The sequence below is a fragment of the Anas acuta genome, chromosome 6, assembly GCF_963932015.1.
Source record: "Anas acuta chromosome 6, bAnaAcu1.1, whole genome shotgun sequence".
NCBI classification, from domain to species: Eukaryota; Metazoa; Chordata; class Aves; order Anseriformes; family Anatidae; genus Anas; species Anas acuta.
In genome coordinates this window covers 8,132,349-8,149,707 of record NC_088984.1, presented here as the reverse complement: position 1 = coordinate 8,149,707, position 17,359 = coordinate 8,132,349, and the positions used below count along the sequence as shown (strand labels likewise).

Here is a 17,359-nt window from a genome sequence, read left to right as displayed (position 1 = left end):
CCCCAGCTCTCCCCATTTCCCCGGGCTTCGGGGGAGAGCTCCAGAGGGGCGGAAAGAAAAAGAGGAGCCACGACGAGTCGACAGACAGCCCCGTCGGGTGTCGCGGCTCCGTCTGCCCCACATCTCGGCACCGCGGAGGCCTCGCCCGGTGTCGGCCGCGGGTGAGCGGACTCCGAGAGCCCCCCCTCGGCCAGCCGCGACCCCGTGGGGCTCCCACGAGAGACACTCGTGGGGCGCGGGGCCGACCCTCGACGGCCGAGGACAAAGCGGCGGGCGCGGAGGCACGGCCCGGCTTGGCCCGCCGGAGCCCGGCGAGAAACCGAAGCGAAACGGGGCCGAGAGCCGGAAAGGAGCCGGGGGGGCAACTTAATGCCACCGGCATCACCCCCCCGGCCCTCAGCGAGGCAGGGACAGGGAGCCGGGAGCGGCCTCGGGGAGCCGTGCCCAGCCTCCGGCCTCCCCGAGCTGCCCGGGGAAGGCTCCGCGGTGGAAATTCAAGATGGGAGCAGAGGAGGTGTCACGCAGATCCCTTCTCAACACATCCCCGAGAGCGGAACGGCCGCACGGCTTTCAGGCTTTTTTTTCCTGCAGAGCCTGGCGATATATTGCCGCGTATATCACACCGCGGGGGGGGATTTCTTGGTGAAAAGGGAGACGCGGGAGGCGAGGCACGACCGAAATAACCAAAGAGATTAAAAAAATAAAATAAAAATAAAAATAAGGTAGGAAAAAAAAGGGGGAAATATCGAAGGTCTCGGAAGGGTTTAAAAAAGGGGACGATCGGTTTAAAAATTGCTGCACTGATCCATCGAAAACAAAAACTAATTACGCCACTGAAATGGCACCATATACGCAGCGCACTGTGTATGTACATATATATTTATTTTATCTGTATATATATATATATATACACACAAACATCCATACACTAAAATAAAGAATTACAGCCAGCCTGGATCCTGAACACAGTCTACACTTTATTTCAGACTACAGATTTCTGAACATAATAAAATCTTTGGCTTGTAGCGGCGGGTTCAGTCTCGCAGTCTGTGGATCAGATTTTTTTTTTTTTCCTCGGGAAAAAAAAAATAAAAAGAGAGACAGAAATTCACACACACACAAACAAAAAATAAGATCGAACGAAAGATCAGGAAAGTCGGACATTTACTGTAAAGCAAGAGCAACGGACATCGGAAAAGAAAAAAGGAAAGCAAACAAAACGAACAAACGAACAAAAGAGAGAGGAAGAGAGAGAGAGAAGGGGAGAGAGAAACTGTCCAGCAAATAGAGATCGCTACACATATTTCTTACCTGAAATTAAATATATACAAGGTCATATGCTGTTTGGCTATATAGAGATAATTTTTTTTTTTTGTAAGCGTTCATATTTTTTTTTCTTAAGTGGAGTCCTTATACTATGGATAGACAATAGATCTGCTTTTAAATAGCACCTGTCCGTGGCTAGGGCTGTCCTCACTCGCTCTCCTCTTTGTCCTGCACGGTGGTGGTGGAGTGGTTGTAGAGTCCCTGGGCCATGAGGTGCAGCGCCAGCCCGTTCTTGATGCCCGTCGCCTTCTTGATCTTGGCGCGCTTGTTCTGGAACCAGATCTTGATCTGGGACTCGTTGAGGCTCAGCTCCTGGGCCAGGCTCTGCCGCCGCTGCTCCGTGATGTACCGGTTGGCCTGGAACTCCGCCTTCAGCCGCTGCAGCTGCTCGGCCGTGAACGCCGTCCGCGGCCGCTTGTCCTCCTTCTCCGTCTTCTTCTTCTTCAGCTTCCTGGTGCGGGGGCCTGCGGGCAGGGCACACACACGCCGCTGGGCAGGGCCCCGCCGCCGCCCGCCGCCCGCCGCCCCCGCCCCGCCGCCCGACGGAAAATGGCCGACGGGGGGGGAACCGCGCCGGCACCCCCGGCCCGGCCCCGCCGCCCCGGCCCCGCCAAGGGGAAGAAAGGGAGAGGAGGAGCGGGGAGGCCCGGGGAAACGCGCCCATCTCCTGCAACGGGCAGGGGGCGAAGGGGGAGAGCCGCCCGCTAGCCCCTCGCCCCGGGCCCGTCGGGGCGCCGCGCTGCTCGCCCCGACGGGGGGGCTCCGAGGCTCCGGGGGGCGGCCGCCGTCCTGGGGCCGGGGTCCCCGCGGCCAGCCCCGGCAGCAGCCGGGGGTCGCCCGGGGCTCCGGTGTTTGCCCGGCCCTGGCGGGCCCCGCACGCCGCCCGTTTGCCAGCCCTGCCCGCCGCGACCCCCGGACACCCAAACCCTAAGGGGGTTCCTTCGCAGCCCCATCCCTCGGGCCGCTCTGGGGCCGGGTGCCGAGCCGTGTCGAGCCGTGCCGTGCCAGCATCCCGGCCCCGAGCAGCGGCAGCCCCGGGAGCGGAGAGGGAAGGCGGCCCTGGAGGATGGGGGCTGCGAAAATCCCCTGACAGCTGCCGGGCCCGCAGCCCCCAGCCGGCTGCAGCAGCCGGAGCCCGGCGAGGCCTCCGAGTAGGCCGAAAGCTCTTGTCCCGGTTCAGCACGGCTTTGCCCCGGCTCGGCGGGGAGCGGGCCGGGGCCCAGCAGAGCTGGGGCCGGGGCAACGAGGCTGCCTGGGGCCGACACCTTGCAGCGGGGGTCGCAGCCCCCGGTCCCCGCAGCCCGCTCGTCCCCGGGGCCGGGAGAAGCCCCGCGGCGGCCGGGGCAGGCTCCGAGCACAACAAAGAGCGCGGCTGAGCCGAGCCGAGCCGGGCCGGGCCGGGATGAACCGGGCCAAACCGAGCAGCCCTGGGAACGGGCGGGGGGCTCAAGGGTCGGCGTGCAAAAATACCCCGCTGCCCGAAGAAAAGGAAGGGAAGGAAATAAAGGCGCAATGCGAGATGCCTGGCGCCCGGCGGGCCTGGGAAGCGGTAATAACGAAGCAGCCGTGGCCGGGCCGGCCGGCGGCGAGGGCAACCTGACAGCTCTATCACTCCATCAATCACCGGAGTCAATCAAAGGGGCTTTTCCGAGCTGCGAGTCGCTGGACGTGTCAATAACTGGGGATGGAGGTGGCTCGGCCGGGAGCGGAGCGCTGCCCACCGGCCCCAGGAGCACCGCGCCGGGCACCGCCGCCTTCCCCGGGTCCCCCGGCCTCGCATTGCCCGGGCCTTGGAAGAGGAACCGGCCCCGGTCCCCGTCCTGGACCCGGTCCCGGTCCCAATCCCAATCCCTGTCCTGGTCCCGGTCTCAGTCCCGGTCCCGGTCCCGACCCGCGCTGGAGGGTCCTGGGCTGCTGGCCTGGGGTGTGACTGGGGGGTCCCCCTCTCCTCTCCTTCCGCTTTAAAAAATAAAACTAAAAAAAAAATCTGACAATGGCAAACAGTGACCAGCGGGGACAAAACGAGGGGCTGCGGGGTCACGCCAAGGGGACGGAGCTCGCAGGGGTGCCCGGCCGGGAGCCCCCCCCCCGGGCCCCTCGACCCCTCCCAGTAGCGGGCAAGGAGCAGCGGCCCCCGCGGCCTATGGAGGCCGGAGGCCCCGAGAAGCAGCCCCTCGGCGACCTGCCCGAAGCCCCTTTTTCTCTCCCCCCCCCCCATAAACCCCCTCTGCACCTCCAGCAGCCGCTCAACATGTGGCTCGGTCAGCCCCCCCCCCCGCCACCCAGTCACCCCTCCGCGGCCACCGGCACCGGGGAAATAAAACCGGGGTGTGTTTGGGGGGGGGGGGAGAGAAAGAACAAAACAAGCGAGAAGCCAAATCCGCTGCCTTTTTTTTTTTCTTTTTTTCCCCTTTTCCCCGCAGCGCTCCCGGCCCAGCGCCGCCGCGGTGGGGACCCCCCCGGGCTGCAGCTGGGTGTGGGGGGGGGGGGCGACCGGGGGCACGGGCAGGGGCTCGCAGCCCCTCTCCGCGTCTGAATGCGGCCGAATCGGGGCCCGGCGTCGCATTCAAATTCGGCAACTCGGAATAGGAAGGCGGAGGGGGTTTTGGGGAGGGGGGAAGAAGTGGTGGGGGGGGGGGACGGGGACGCGTTTCCTCTCGCCCCGGGTGACCCAGGACCCCCCCCCGCGCCGCCCCACGCGAGGTCCTCAGCAGGCTGGAAGCCAAAGCAAAGGGGAGGAGGGGGGGTGGGGGGGGACAGGGGAAGGAGAGGGGGGGGAGCGACCTTGTCACGATTTTAACAGCTCCCAGATGCTCCGCGCTTCCTTACCCGAGGACGGTCTGTCTGAATACCTAGTGCAGTAGACCCAGGCAGGCCACACCAGCGGCTGTTGCGAGTCGGGCTTTATAACAGGTCCTCCATTATTAGAGCCCATGAGGAGGATGGCGGGGCTGCCGTGCTCCCCGTACTTGGCCGGGTGAGTGTCGCCCCCTTCGCCGGGGGGCTTGGCCGCCCCCGACGCCGCCACCCCCGCCGCGCCGGGGCTGGCTTTGGAAGCGGCGGCGGCGGCGGGCGGCGCGGCCGGGGAGCCGTCGGGCCCGCAGTTCGAGTCCGGGCACAGGAGGGCCGGCGGGTTGGGCGGCCGGGCCAGCAGCGGGTTGATGTTTTCTCTACCTGAGCTCTGCCCTCGGTCTCCATCCCGCTCCCGGCTGCTGCTGCTGCTTCCTCCTCCTCCTCCTCCTCCTCCTCCTCCTCCGCCGCCGCCGCCGCCGCTGCCGCAGCCGCCGGTCGGAGCGGGAGGCTCCTTCTTGCAGCCGAAGTCCGGCCTCAGGATGTTGTCGATGAAAAAGTTGGTGGTGCGCTGAGGGGGCGGCGGGGGAGGCGGCGGGGGGCGGCGGCGGGGAAGGGGCAAGGGGCAGGGGGCGGCGGGGGAGGCGGGCGCGGGGCTGGGGGACACGGGCAAGCTCTCGCCATCGCTGCCGCTGCCGCTGCTCGCCGGGCCGGGCGGCGCCGCGTCTCGGTGGCCGTGCCCCTCCGGCGGCTCTTCCATCCTCAGCCCCCGCCACGGAGCTCGCCGCCTTTTTGCCCCCCCCACCCTCCCCCCCACCCACCCGCTTTACGCCCACCCCACTTCGCGGGTGGGTGGTGGGGTGGGGAAAAAAATTTTAAAAATTTCAAAAAAAAAAAAAAAAGGCAAAAATTAAAAAAAATAAAAGAGAGGAAAAAAAAAAAAAAAAAAGAATAAAATCCACTTGTTGGGCTGGAGCTGAGATTTTTTTTTCTCCCCCTCGCACGGATGGATCCAAAACCGGGAGAGCCACTCGAGGGCTTCTTCCCCCCTTTCTCCCGATCAGCTTATATTTCCATCACCAAAAAAAAAAAAAAAAAAAAAAAAAAAAAAAAGCACCAAAACCGCGTGCAGCCACACAGCGGCCCCCCAAAAACCCGCCCCCCGAAAAAAAAAATATTAATAAATAATAAAAGAAAGGACTCAAAATCTGCCCATCTCCCCGCGGCGGCTCCGCGCTGCCCCGGTGTCCGCCGCTCTCTGCCCGAGCCCTTCCCCGCCAGCGTGCTCGGGCTCCGGGAGGAGGAGGGGGGGGGGCGCTTTTTCTTTTTTTCTTTTTTTTTTTCCCTTAATTTTTTTTTTTTTTTTTGGCCCCAAAATAAAAAGGCAAATCTCTGACAGCTCCGGTCTTTGCAAGAAACTCTCCCTAAAAAATCCCTCGGCCCCACTTTTTGGGCTCGCACCGGAAGCACGTGAGGCGGCCCCGCACGTGGGGGCGGCCAATGGCGCTCCGCCGCCAACGCCGCCCCCCCCCCGCCCCGGAGCCGCGCCGCGACGGGGCGGGGGCGCCCGGGCTCCACGCGTATTTAGGGACACCCCCCCCACCCCGCTAACCTCCCCCCCCCCATAACTTCAACCCCCCGGGATGAGCGCCTCTTCTGTCCCTTTGCTCGCACACCCCATAATAATAACACCACCCCCCCACCCCAAAAATAATTCGTGGTGCTCATCTTCCTCCTGTTCATTTTTATTTTTATTTCTTGCTTAGGGAGGTGGGGGCAGTCCGGAGTGGAAACTTTTTTTTTTTTTTTTTTTTCTGGAGGAATTAAAATGAAAATAACACTAAATACTGGTAATCGCCGCGGCGCTGAGCCGGGCTGGGAGCCGCCGGGCTGGGCTGTTTCTTTATTCTTATTATTTCGGAAGAAGAAGCAGAGCAGCCGCCAGCTTGCAGCTGACTCCGGATCGCGTTGCCTCTCCTGCTTTCTAATGTTTGCTTGTTTGTTTGGGTTGGTTTGATGCGTTTTTTTTTTTTTCTTTTATCTTTTTTTTTTTTTTTCACCTGGTATTTTATTCTCCCCAGCACCTTGGGTAGTGTGCTGGGGCAAAAGGGAAATGTAAGGGTTTTGCGGGGTGGGGAGAGCCGGGGACTTTTTTGAAGACTGTTACAGGTTTCCAAAAAGTAATTTAGAGGAGGAGAAGGAGGAATAAAATAATGTTAAAAAGCACAAGTCCGAAGCGCAGGTTTTGCTTTCTCACCGCACAGGGCTCCCGGCTCCGCTCCCCGCCGGCCACAGGCACCTGCTCGGGGCTGGAGCCGCGCCGGAGCCTGGGGCCGCTCCCCGGGGCTGGGGCAAGGCAGAGGCCGGACCCCGGACCCCCGGAGCTCCCCGGGGGTCCCCACGTTCCCCCCACGGCCACGGGTGGCGGGGAGGCCGCGGGGCTCCGCGCTGCTCCGCGGGGACGGCCCGGCGGCACGTGCCGCCGCCTATAGATCCTATACGTGAACGATGCTTTAGGGCTGCGTGCTCAGGCACCCACGGGTGGGCACCGGGAGAGCCACGCGTGTTTTTTGCCCGCCGAGTGGCCGCTGCGGCCGGCGGCGGCCGGGAGCATCGCTGGTGTCGAGAGCATCCCGGCGGCAGCGGCCGAGCGCGGAGCTCCGTTTTCTGGGGTTGTAGGGCACCGGGAGCTGGCTGTCACCGGGAGCTGGGGGTCACCGGGAGCCGGGGGTCACCGGGAAGCCGCTGTCACCGGGAGCCGGCCGTCACCGGGAGCCGAAGGAGCCAGCACCTCCCTCGGTCCGGCGGCCGCGGCTGTGCGCGCACACCTCCGAGGCACGCTCGGCTCTTTGCCGGACCGGGGAAACATTACCAAATTGTTACCTCCAGCCACACAATAATCTCCTAAAATAATAGCTGGCATAACGCAATCAGCCCTGGAATCAAGGGCTTCATCCGCAATTAAATGAATGTTAACACCCCCCCACCCCCACCCCCCCGCATTCACAATATCATATCATTTACTCGCACCGAAATTGGGTTTATTTATATTTAAGTTAGCAAAATTGAAATCTTTATCCCAAAAGCGAGCGTGGGTACTTAATTAAATTCTAATTAGGACACTATCAATATCCCATTTAGCCACGTAGCCTTTGTGAGCCGCGGTCCCTTTCAGAGCTGTAAATGGGGGCTCGCTGCCTTATCTCTCCTGCAAGAGACGCCTTGAGAAGGGCTGCAAAAGATAATTTATAGGTTTTAATTACTCTTCATTCCGCCTGATCAGCTTGGCGTTCATCACAGGACGGCGAATAAAACCTGGTCAAAAGCACTGTCACTATTCCCTGGCAAGACGCTTAATCAAAGTAAGCAGGGCCATATTACACGCTGCGAGCTTCTTCACGTAATTTCCCAGCTGCTGATAAAGCTAGTTGAATAATGCTGCAGTCCTTCGGAGACACCATTTACAGAAATGACTTTATTGACGGCTTAACGTCGGTAATTCATTTTACCTTTCATGTATTGGGAGCCCGGATTTGTTACAGTAATAGGATGATAAATGTCCTGGCGGCCCTATAGCTTTTATTATTGAATACAATACACACACCCATCCTTAAATGTTCCAAAATTGGGTAACAAAAGGGAGAGAGAGAGAAATCGAAGCCTTTAACTATTTAATTTGCCTTTCTGAGCGCAGGGGGGGCGAAGCGAGTGTGTGAGTGTGTACGTGTGCGTGTGTGTGTGGAGGGGGGGTTATTTCGTCTGGAGTCCTCCCTTCGTCTAGAAACTGTTCTGGATTTTAAAGGCTTCTCTATAAATTGAGTAGGTTTGTGTATGGAGGGGGTGGGGGATCGCCTGGATGAATGAGGAGGGGTTAAAGGAAAAGACGAAGTATATTTCCAGGCTGGGTATTTTTTCCACCACGACCCTTCCTATCTAAATAGATAGATAAATATTACACTCCGGCTAGCAGATAGTTACAGTAATCGGGGTAATATGTCTACATCGTGTCTTAAGGACGGCAGCTTCAAAAAAAATAAATAAAATAAAAAACTGGTTAAGAAAAAGTTTCCTCCGCAACTCGTGGGTGCCCGGTCCCCCCTCGGAAGTGCCCTGATGCCGTTTGAGCCTTTCTTTCCCCACCGTCCCGTGACCCTGGCAAGGAGAAAATCAAACCTGGGCGAGGGATTGAGCTCTGCCTGCGGCCGTGGGGATGCGGGGATGCGGGGTGCGGGTGCAGAATGCGGGGTGCCCGCCGTCGGGTCGCGGGGAGGGCTCCCGCATCGCTCCCTCAGCCCCAAACCAGCCCGCGGTGCCCGCAGCCTCCTCGGGAACGGGACGAAATCAGCGCTCTGATTTCGTTTTATTTAGCTTTTTTTTTTTTTTCTTTTTTCCTTTCTTTCCTTCTTTTCTTTTTTTTTTCTTCTTTCTGGGGAAGGCCGGTGGAGGAAACAGGGATTTAAATGAAAATTAAAATCGGATCAAAAATCCTTTGCATTTTTTTTTTCTTCCTCGACGCCCTTATAGAAAGGAGGAAGTATAGAAACGTGGTTAATATACGCTGTGGTAATCCTATTTCTAGGTCTAGATCAGATCTCATTGGGGCCTTTGCTGAAGGACATAAATGAGTTGTTCTAATACAATAGATTTCATCCTTCCTACAGGGACTGGCTGACCAGAGGTTTTGTTAAAAGTGAATGCGAATAGATTTCTGCTACAAGTGCAGCATTATTATTATGAGCTGTAAGGTCAGACTATACATTCCGGGTCCCCAAAGCCTATAGACCCTGGGAAATGCGCGGGATATACCACGTCATTGTACCTGACAGTCTCTTCAATAGACTAATTCAATTATCGCTTGGGGATTCAGTCTTCATTGAAAGCAATAATAGCAGTGTAATTCGTTGGTAAATAGGTAGTGGAAGCAGCCCCGCTCGCAACTTTTTTTGCGGGGCACAGGTTTATATCTCCGGGCTTCAAAATCTCTCTCTGCACCGGAGCGGGGAAGGAGAAAGGGGAGGTTTTGATTTTGGAGGAGGGCCGGGGAAAGCCCGGCGGTGACGGCCGGAGCCCCGCAGCCCGGCCCGGGAAGCTCCGGGGCGCAGCCGGGGTTGGGTCCGCGCGTCCCCGCGGGCGGCTGCGAGGCAGACACCGCCGGGACCACCCCACCCCAGCAATGCCGCCCGGCTTTCGGGACTCGGGAACTTCAGGGGAAAATTTGGGTTTCTTTTCTTTTCTTTTCCTTTTTCATTGTCTTTTCCCTCCTTCCTCAGAGGGGTCGGAGATTAAAATAGTCCGGCGAAGTTTCTGTGGAGAGGAGGGAAAACTGTCCTTCTTGTTGTTAGCGGTGTTATTGGTTTGTTTCTTTACGAAAAATAGAAAATAGAAAGAAAAAGAAAAGAAAAGAAACAAGAAAGAAAGGAAAAGGAGAAAGAAAAGGAGAAAGAAAAGGAAAAAGAAAAGGAAAAAGAAAAGGAGAAAGAAAAGGAGAAAGAAAAGGAAAAAGAAAAATAAAGGGAAAAGGAAAAAGAAGAAAAATGAAATGAGAAAGGAAAATAAAAAGAAAAATGAAAAGAAAAAAAGAAAAAGAAAAATGAAAAGAAAAAGAAAAAGAGAAATAAGTAAAATAGAAAAGGAAAAACGGAAAGGGGAAAGAAGAAAAAGGGAAAAAAAAAAAAAAGAGGAAGAAGAGGAAGAAGAAAAAGACAGAGAACCATAAAAGACAGGAATAAAGGATAACCAAAGAAAAAATAAAAAGAGAAAGAAAAGTAAAGAATGAAAAGAAAAACTAAGAGGAAAAAAAAAAAAAGAGAGAGAGAAGAATAGAGAAGGAAAAAAAAAAAGAAAAGAGTAGACAAGAATAGAGAGGGAAAAGTGAAAGAAATGAAGAAGAGAAAATAAGAGAAAAGAGAAAAAAAAGGAGAGGGAAGAGAGAGAGGAAGAAAAGAAAAGAAAAGAAAAGAAAAGAAAAGAAAAGAAAAGAAAAGAAAAGAAAAGAAAAGAAAAGAAAAGAAAAGAAAAGAAAAGAAAAGAAAAGAAAAGAAAAGAAAAGAAAAGAAAAGAAAAGAAAAGAAAAGAAAAGAAAAGAAAAGAAAAAAGAAAAGAAAAAAGAAAAGAAAAGAAAAACAGAGAGAAGGAAAGAAAGGGAGGAAGAAAGGAGGGAGAAGAGCTCGCTGCTTCCCAGTGGCCTGGCTGCAAAGCCCCTTCCCATCTGCTTCCCAAGCCCCCCCGCCTCCCACCCACCTCTGCAGCCCCCCCTACCTCGCTGCGAGCAGCACAAGTCACCTGGATCGGCTGCCTTAAAAAGTGCCGGCTCCCGGGGCCGTTCCTCTGGAGCTGCCCGGGGCAGGAACGCACCGGAGAAGGGCAGCGACATCCTCCCGACGGGCGAGCGGTCCGAGCGGCTCCCTGCAGCCCCAGCTGCCTCCCTGACAATCTGGTTTAAGTTACGGGGGATGTTTCCGAGGGCTGCCTCACCCCACTTCGGGTCAGATCCTCCTGTCCCCTCGCTAAACAGGCTACGAACGGGGGCTGAAAGTTTGCTCGGGGCTTCCCGCTGCGCCCAGCCCGGCTCCGGCAAGCTGCTCCCGGCGTGCGCCCCGCTGCACCCTGCCCGCGGTGCGGGACTGGCTCGCACCCATTTACATTGCGAAATCTGGTTTCAATTTCCTCCGGCTCTCCCTGCTACCTACGCCTCGCTCTGCTTCTGGGTCTGTTCGGCGAGCCGGCAGCCGAGGGGCGAGCTGGGGACACTTTGGCGAGGGCTCACGCCTTGCACCGCCCGGCCCCGGAGGGTGCCGGCCCCCGCCCTCGCCACTGCGCACCCGGGGCCGGGACCGGGGCCGGGGCCGCTCCGCGGGGCTCCGTGGCCGGGGGAGGGGGAACAGCCCCCAGCGCTTTTCCCACAAAGGGGCACACGCGGGTCCGACCCCCGTGGTGCGCCCTGCAGGGCTGGGGGGAGGTCCGTGGGGCGCCTCTCTCCGCGCAGCCCCACGCGGGCGGTGTTTCTGGGCTCCCCACGCGTGTGCAAGTCGCGTGTCCCAGCGTGGGTGCAGCGAGAGCGCAGGGGAAGGTTTTCCTTGCGTGTGCACACGCGTGTGCAAATAGGTGTAGCCGTCAGCTCGGGGGGCGCACGACCCCCGGCTTCCCACTCGGGCCGGAGCCGCCGGTCCCCACCCGTGGGGTTCTCCCGTAGGACCCCCCCCAGGGGCAGGGGGACGTCTCCCGTGGGAAGTTTGCCCAGCGCGGCGTGGAAGGATGCTCCCCAGGGTCCTCTCCCCGACCCTCAGGTGCAGCCCCCAAGGCTGGCTCGGGCTCCAGCAGCGACCCCTGCCCACACTGCCCCAGGGGTGGGAGATGACCCGGTCTTTAATTTTAATTAATTTATTTTTTTACCCCCCGGGTCCATACAGCAGCACCGGTGCCGGGGGCCACGGGTGTAATAATTTCTCCCTTCGCAGCCTGTAGGCAGCCCGGGGCTTTCTCCCCACCAGAGCTTGGGAGGAGCGCTCAGCCCCGTGTCCCCAATGCTGCCGTCCCCTCTGTCACCCCCCCGTCTTGCCGGACCCGGGAGGCGCTGCCCCGGGGGGGCGGCCCCGGCTTGGGCCGGGCCAGGGTGCAGGCACCGGGGAAGTTTGAGACGGGGAGAGAGGGAGGGGGGGGAAGAGAAATCCTTTGTGTTTTTGTCCTCCTTTGTTCTGGAATTAACTTGACCGGTGGGGCTGGGAGGCAGCATGATTTCGATTTGAGAAAGCAGGGGAAAGGGGGGCTCTTTTGATCCTCGTCGGGGGAAACGCTGCTCGGGGAGGGGGCCGGAGGAGCGGGCACCGGAGCTGCCGGCTCTGTGCGGCGAAATTTCGTTGAAGGCACTATTTGTGCCTTGCACGGGAACTTTGGGCGTTAATTAGCCATGTTGCTCCTCCGAGCCGCTCCCGCTCCTCTCCGCTCATCCGTTCCCAGGGAGAGAAAACAGCGTGCGTAGGGCTAGAGCGCGGCAAGACAAAATAATCAGCTTTAAAAGTATGCCTTGACTTGGGGGGGTGGGCAGGGAAAGGGGCAGAGAGTAAAGCAAAATAAGTCTATCGCCTGGAGAAATGATGCAATGTTACTGCTGCCCAGTGGCAGTAACCGGAATTGGGTCATTTTAGGGACAAACGCCGGCAAAATTCAAGTCACGTCCACTTTTGATATAAGGATGTGTCCTCCTTAAAAATTGTTATGCAAAAGACTCTCGTACGTGATCTTCTTGCGATAAAAAGCAGCGAGCCAAATATTGGAGCCCGAGTCAATAATGTATGAACAGATTAAGAAACCTTTCTCCCAGGCAATTATTTCAGCGATTTAAAACCTCGCTCTCTCCAAATTCCGAAAATAATAACAACAATAATAGCAAAAGTAAATAAAGCCAAACGCAAGTGCTATGCTCTCTTGCTCCTTGCCCCTTGCTCGGGAAGGGTGGGCAGGTTTTTCCCAGCCAGGGAGAGTGGCTCAGAAGGTATTGAGGACGGCAGCAGCCTGAAAATCACAACAATTCCTAATCAGCGGCGGATCGCGGCGCTAAATAGGCATAGCGCGGGCACCGCGGCCTGCTTGGATTTATTTCTCTTTAAAGCCCCGGGTAAATGAAGTTTCCGGATCTGGAATGCTAACAAAAGGTGATAGAAAAAGCACCGGGGGACTAAAGGGTGGTGGCACCGGGGAGCGGAGGGGGGAATGGGTTTGACGCTGATTTAAGGGCCGAGAGCCGGCGGCTCCGCGGGTGCGGGGGCTCCGCGGGGCTCCTGTGGCTGTGGCCGAGCAGGGCAGAGGGGAGCAGAGAGAAGGGGAGCCCCCAGCCCCTGGGAAAGCTTTTCTCGGGATGTGGCTTCTCCCCCCGGCAGAAGGCAGGGAGCTGGGACGGATTTCCCGCAGCCGTCCTGGTGTCTGAAGTTGCTGCAAGGCTCTGAGAGAGAAGCCCCTCGGTCACCCGGTGCGGGCTACACATTTTTCCCCTTCTATTTTGCATCCCGTGCCCTGTGGGTGCCAGGCACTGCTGGCCGGGCAGCAGCAGGATTTCCCTTGCGCCTTCTTCCCCGGCTCCACGTTACAAACTTCCCCCTCCGCCACCGGTTGTGCTCTTGGCCTTGAATGTGGCCGGTGGCGCGGTGGCAGCAGCTCGCAATTCGTTCTGGCTGCGAAAGCAGAGAGAGGATCAAAGGCACAGAAACGGGGACAGCCCGGGGGGGAGCCCCCGAGCAATGCTACCGGGGCTGGGGCGAGGGACACGGGACTTTGGGGCCATTTGGGGGCTGGGTGGGAGGAGGCTGAAAAATCATTTAGGAGCAGGGATTCCTCCCCAAAAGTCTCGCAGGAGCAATGAGATGTGTGGGCACCCAGCCCCAGCCGACCTGCTAGAGCTGAGAGCCTTTTCCAAGACATGCCAGAGTACAATAGAAACCCTCGCCAGCATGGCACTTCACCTGCACACCCAGCCCTGCAGCCAAATCCCACATCCCTCTCCAGACAGCAGCCTTACATTCCTGAGCTAGACAAATGATGAAAAAGTTCCAGTTACCGTCTAATGAAAGGCCTCCATCTCCCTTCCCCCAGAGGTTTCCGATGCACATATAATTAGCTCTCAATATTTCATGAATATGGGGTTTTACTAATTCCTTTTCACTCAGGAGATTTTGCCTTAGCAGTTTTGCCCTCTCTGTCATTTTGCAGGAAGCTGTGGCTGTGGGCAGGGTGCTTATGGTTAGGGTTTGGGGTGGGCTCTTCTCTCTGGGTACGCAATATCCCCGAGGCCTCGGCACAGACAGACACAGACCCCAAGTGAAGTACCACCCCTTATTTGTGTGCATGTGCAGAAAATTAAACGTGCTATGGGGTTTCAGTCCTCTGGGGCGGGCATTTCTTGGGATACGTGGCATTGTTTCAGGAGCAGGTCTTTGCTAAGGAGTTGCAGCACGTTTTGGAGGGACATCGGTGTTTTCTGAGCAGCCATCTCAGACAAACCCCGAGGTGGAGTTGAGCCAAATGTCATCAGTGTCCCACCAGATCTTGGGATCTCTTGGTATCTTTTACAATAGTGGGTCCAAATCATCTGGCTGCTACTCAGTAATATCAGTAAGAACAGCTGTATGCCCCCAGCTGTGCAACGAAGGGCAAAACCACCCCTAAATCATTTGGGGGGTTGTTTCATCTGTCTCCCCACAAAGCAGGGCTGTAAAAGTTCCTGTAAACGTTCCCAGTCAGCGTGGAGAAAAATGTCCAGGAGCTTTATTCCTCTTGCCATGCCTGACCTGCACTGCCCATAGGCTTGAGGTGCTGCAGACGGTTTGAAGTGTCCAGGTCTGCCCCAAAGCCTTTCCTTTGCCATTCCCCTGCTAGAGCTGTACTGGGGTTGCAGAAGCGCTGATCCTGTTACCACGGATCACCCTGGCATCCTGCCTCTGTCTGCAAACTGTTTTGCTAGGCAGAAATTTGCCAGCCTCTCTAGGAAAAATAAAATAAAGTAAAATAATAATATGTGATAAAATAAAATAAAATAAATAAAATAAAATAAAATAAAATAAAATAAAATAAAATAAAATAAAATAAAATAAAATAAAATAAAATAAAATAAAATAAAATAAAATAAAATAAAATAAAATAAAAAATCTTGAAAAAGTTTTTTTAGAGCCTGTGAGGGACCTCCAGCTGAGGCAGGGCAAGCTTTGCAGCTCTGGCAGCCCAGCAATAGCCAGCCTTCCTCAAACCGTGCCACAGCTGCTGACTGTGCCTTCTTTTCTTGTCTTGCTCCTTCTGGATGCATGTGCCTGGAGCACGGGGATGTAAGGACAGCTCAGTTTTCTGCTCCGTTTTCTGCAAGAGCAAAGTTTGGCCCTTCTGTTCCAGCAGATGCAGACTAATGGGCTTCTCACCACAGTGCCTCAGAGCAAAGCAGTGACATTTGTAATGCAGCAGAAGAGTTTCTGTAAAAGCACCTCCCAACCAACACTAGCTCATTCAAAATCCCATTATCCCCATAACTTGCTGATTATTAATTTAAATGCCTGTCTTATGATTTATAAGCGGGAAAACAAGTCCAAAAACAAATGAGACTTGGAAACACTGAGCCTGGTGGGCAATGGGTTGTGTTTGCCACACATTTTTCACTGGATGTTGAAGAGGTTTCCCAGTTTCCAGCAAGCCCTATCGCCGTATGTGGTCCATTGAAGGTTTTTTTTTCCCTTTCCATTTGTTTTCTCGCATTAAACTCTGAGTCACCAGTTGCTGTGCTTTGCCTATTTCTTAATAAAAACTTTACACTTCTCTGGGCCTTTTCCACCCTACAAGCCTCCAGCTGTTTACCAGGAAGCCAAGAGGAGCTGGTGAAAGGGAGAGGAATTCCCCGAGTGACTGACAGGGACGCAGGATCAGGACCTGCGGGCGTTTTGCCGAGCTCTGACTCACGTTCAGGAGGGTTTTTCCCCGCACCAGGAACCGGCTCCTTCCACAGCCTCCATCCTGGTAGTGACACCCTAGGAAGTGGCAGGTTTTAAGGCTGAAAACCCCGATTTCAGCCTCCTCCTGCCTGCAGGCAGCATCCCAGGGGCTGACGGCTCCCTTCTCCTCTAGGTCTCCAGTTAGCGACTCCACTCCGTGATGCTGAAGCCCCAACAGCTGATGCAGGAGGGTCCCCAAGGGGGTCAGCCCCCATCCCAGGTCCCCCCCCCCAAAATCACCCTCGGTGCTAGCCCACCAGGAGCTCTCCACCAGGTCTCACAGCGAACCTGTCCACGGGTGGAGACACCTGAAGGTCCAAGCTGTCCCCAGGAGAGGAGGTGGCTCCGAAGAGGGGGACCCCCCCGAGCTCCTCTCCCCCGAGCCCCCCTCCCCGAGCCCCCTGCCCCTTCCCCGCGGCTGCCGGGGCTCGGAGCCCGCTGCGGGCAGCAACATCGCGGCCCCTTCCCCGCTGCTAGCGAGGCTCCTCGCTCCAAATGCTGGTTTCCAGAGACATCTTGTGGCTCTCCACGGCTATCACAGCCGGGCTGCCCCGCTCCCGAGCACGCTGCTCCTCCCCGGGTGTTGTACAGCTGCTTCGCGACCCGCTCGCTCTCTGCCCCCTTTTAGGGTTTTGCGCCCCTCCGAGTGGGTTTGCAGCCCCGGTGGGGCAGGGGGGCAAGCCGCAGGGGTGCAGGAGAGGAGGTTTCTCCAGCAGTGTCCACAGCAGTGCTACACGGGGCTTTTTCCTCCACTCATTTGAAGCTGCTGCTTCAGAGGAATAACAAGGAAAAGTGCTTTTGTGACCACCAGCAGCAGGACGGTGCTGGTGCACGTACAGAAGTTACAGGCTGGTTGCACATCTGTGCACACTGCAGGTGGCAGGGCCCTTTCCAGGAGCTTCCCTCTCCTGGAAGAAAAGGCTTCCAGGGGCAACTTCTCAGCTGCAGGGGGAGGGACAGTCCCCACCGGTGTGAGAAAGATGATCCTTTTCGGAAATGGATGGTATGAAGCGAATATCAGGGATTGGACCCTCTGACTGTGAAGGTCCCATCCATCCCCACGTTGGCTGCACAGCACAAAAGCAAAGCAATCACTGACTGCAGGGAACAAGACTGCCAGGTTTTTAAAATCTTTATGGCAGTAATAAATTAGCGGCAGTTATCCAGTAGATAAAGAGATAGGGTTTAAACCACTTGGTATGGGGCTTTTCTGGACTCACACACCTCCCATTTAGGCAGCAAGCCCCTGGCTTTGTGGGGCAGGAGTCTTGTACCTACAGGCAGGGGCAGCCCAGTGCCCTGAGCTCAACAGGGAAACAAAGCCCACATCTCCATCCTGCACCCCGACGTGCAGGATCTGTCCACCCAGCGCCCAGCCAATCCTCTTTCCTTGCAATACGAAGGTCTCAGAGGTCTAACCTAAGGTTTTCCAACCTTAAAGATCCCATAAGAACAGCTATGGCTGCAGCATCTGAGCCAGCACGTTCCTTGTCTCTGCTTAGCCAGGGATTCCCTTCCTACTGACAAAGAAAGCCTCAGCGATGTGGGGTGATTTTTAAAATGTGTATCCCACAGCCCTACACGCTCTCGCTGGGTCCAAGCCATACATGCAATCTCCACTTTCCCACTGGTGTACAATTTTCTTGGCACTTTCCTTGCAACAGGTGGGCTGCAATGTAAAGCAACACAATGTGACTGCTTCACTCTCGACTAAGAAGAAAGATTTACTGCAGAAGACACATTGCTTGCAGTTTTATGGAGATTTCTTATCTAAAGCC

At 56.3% G+C, this 17,359-nt stretch overlaps 1 protein-coding gene across 1 annotated transcript; it reads right to left on the bottom strand.

The window, feature by feature from the left end:
* Positions 1 to 957: 957 nt before the first annotated feature.
* On the bottom strand, positions 958 to 5,590 carry EN1 (engrailed homeobox 1). Its single transcript, XM_068687284.1, has 2 exons — positions 4,156 to 5,590; positions 958 to 1,790 (listed from the first exon to the last, which is right to left on the bottom strand). Exons 1-2 carry the CDS (start codon positions 4,874 to 4,876, stop codon positions 1,474 to 1,476), a joined length of 1,038 nt encoding a protein of 345 aa, XP_068543385.1. The 5' UTR covers positions 4,877 to 5,590; the 3' UTR covers positions 958 to 1,473.
* Positions 5,591 to 17,359: the final 11,769 nt, after the last annotated feature.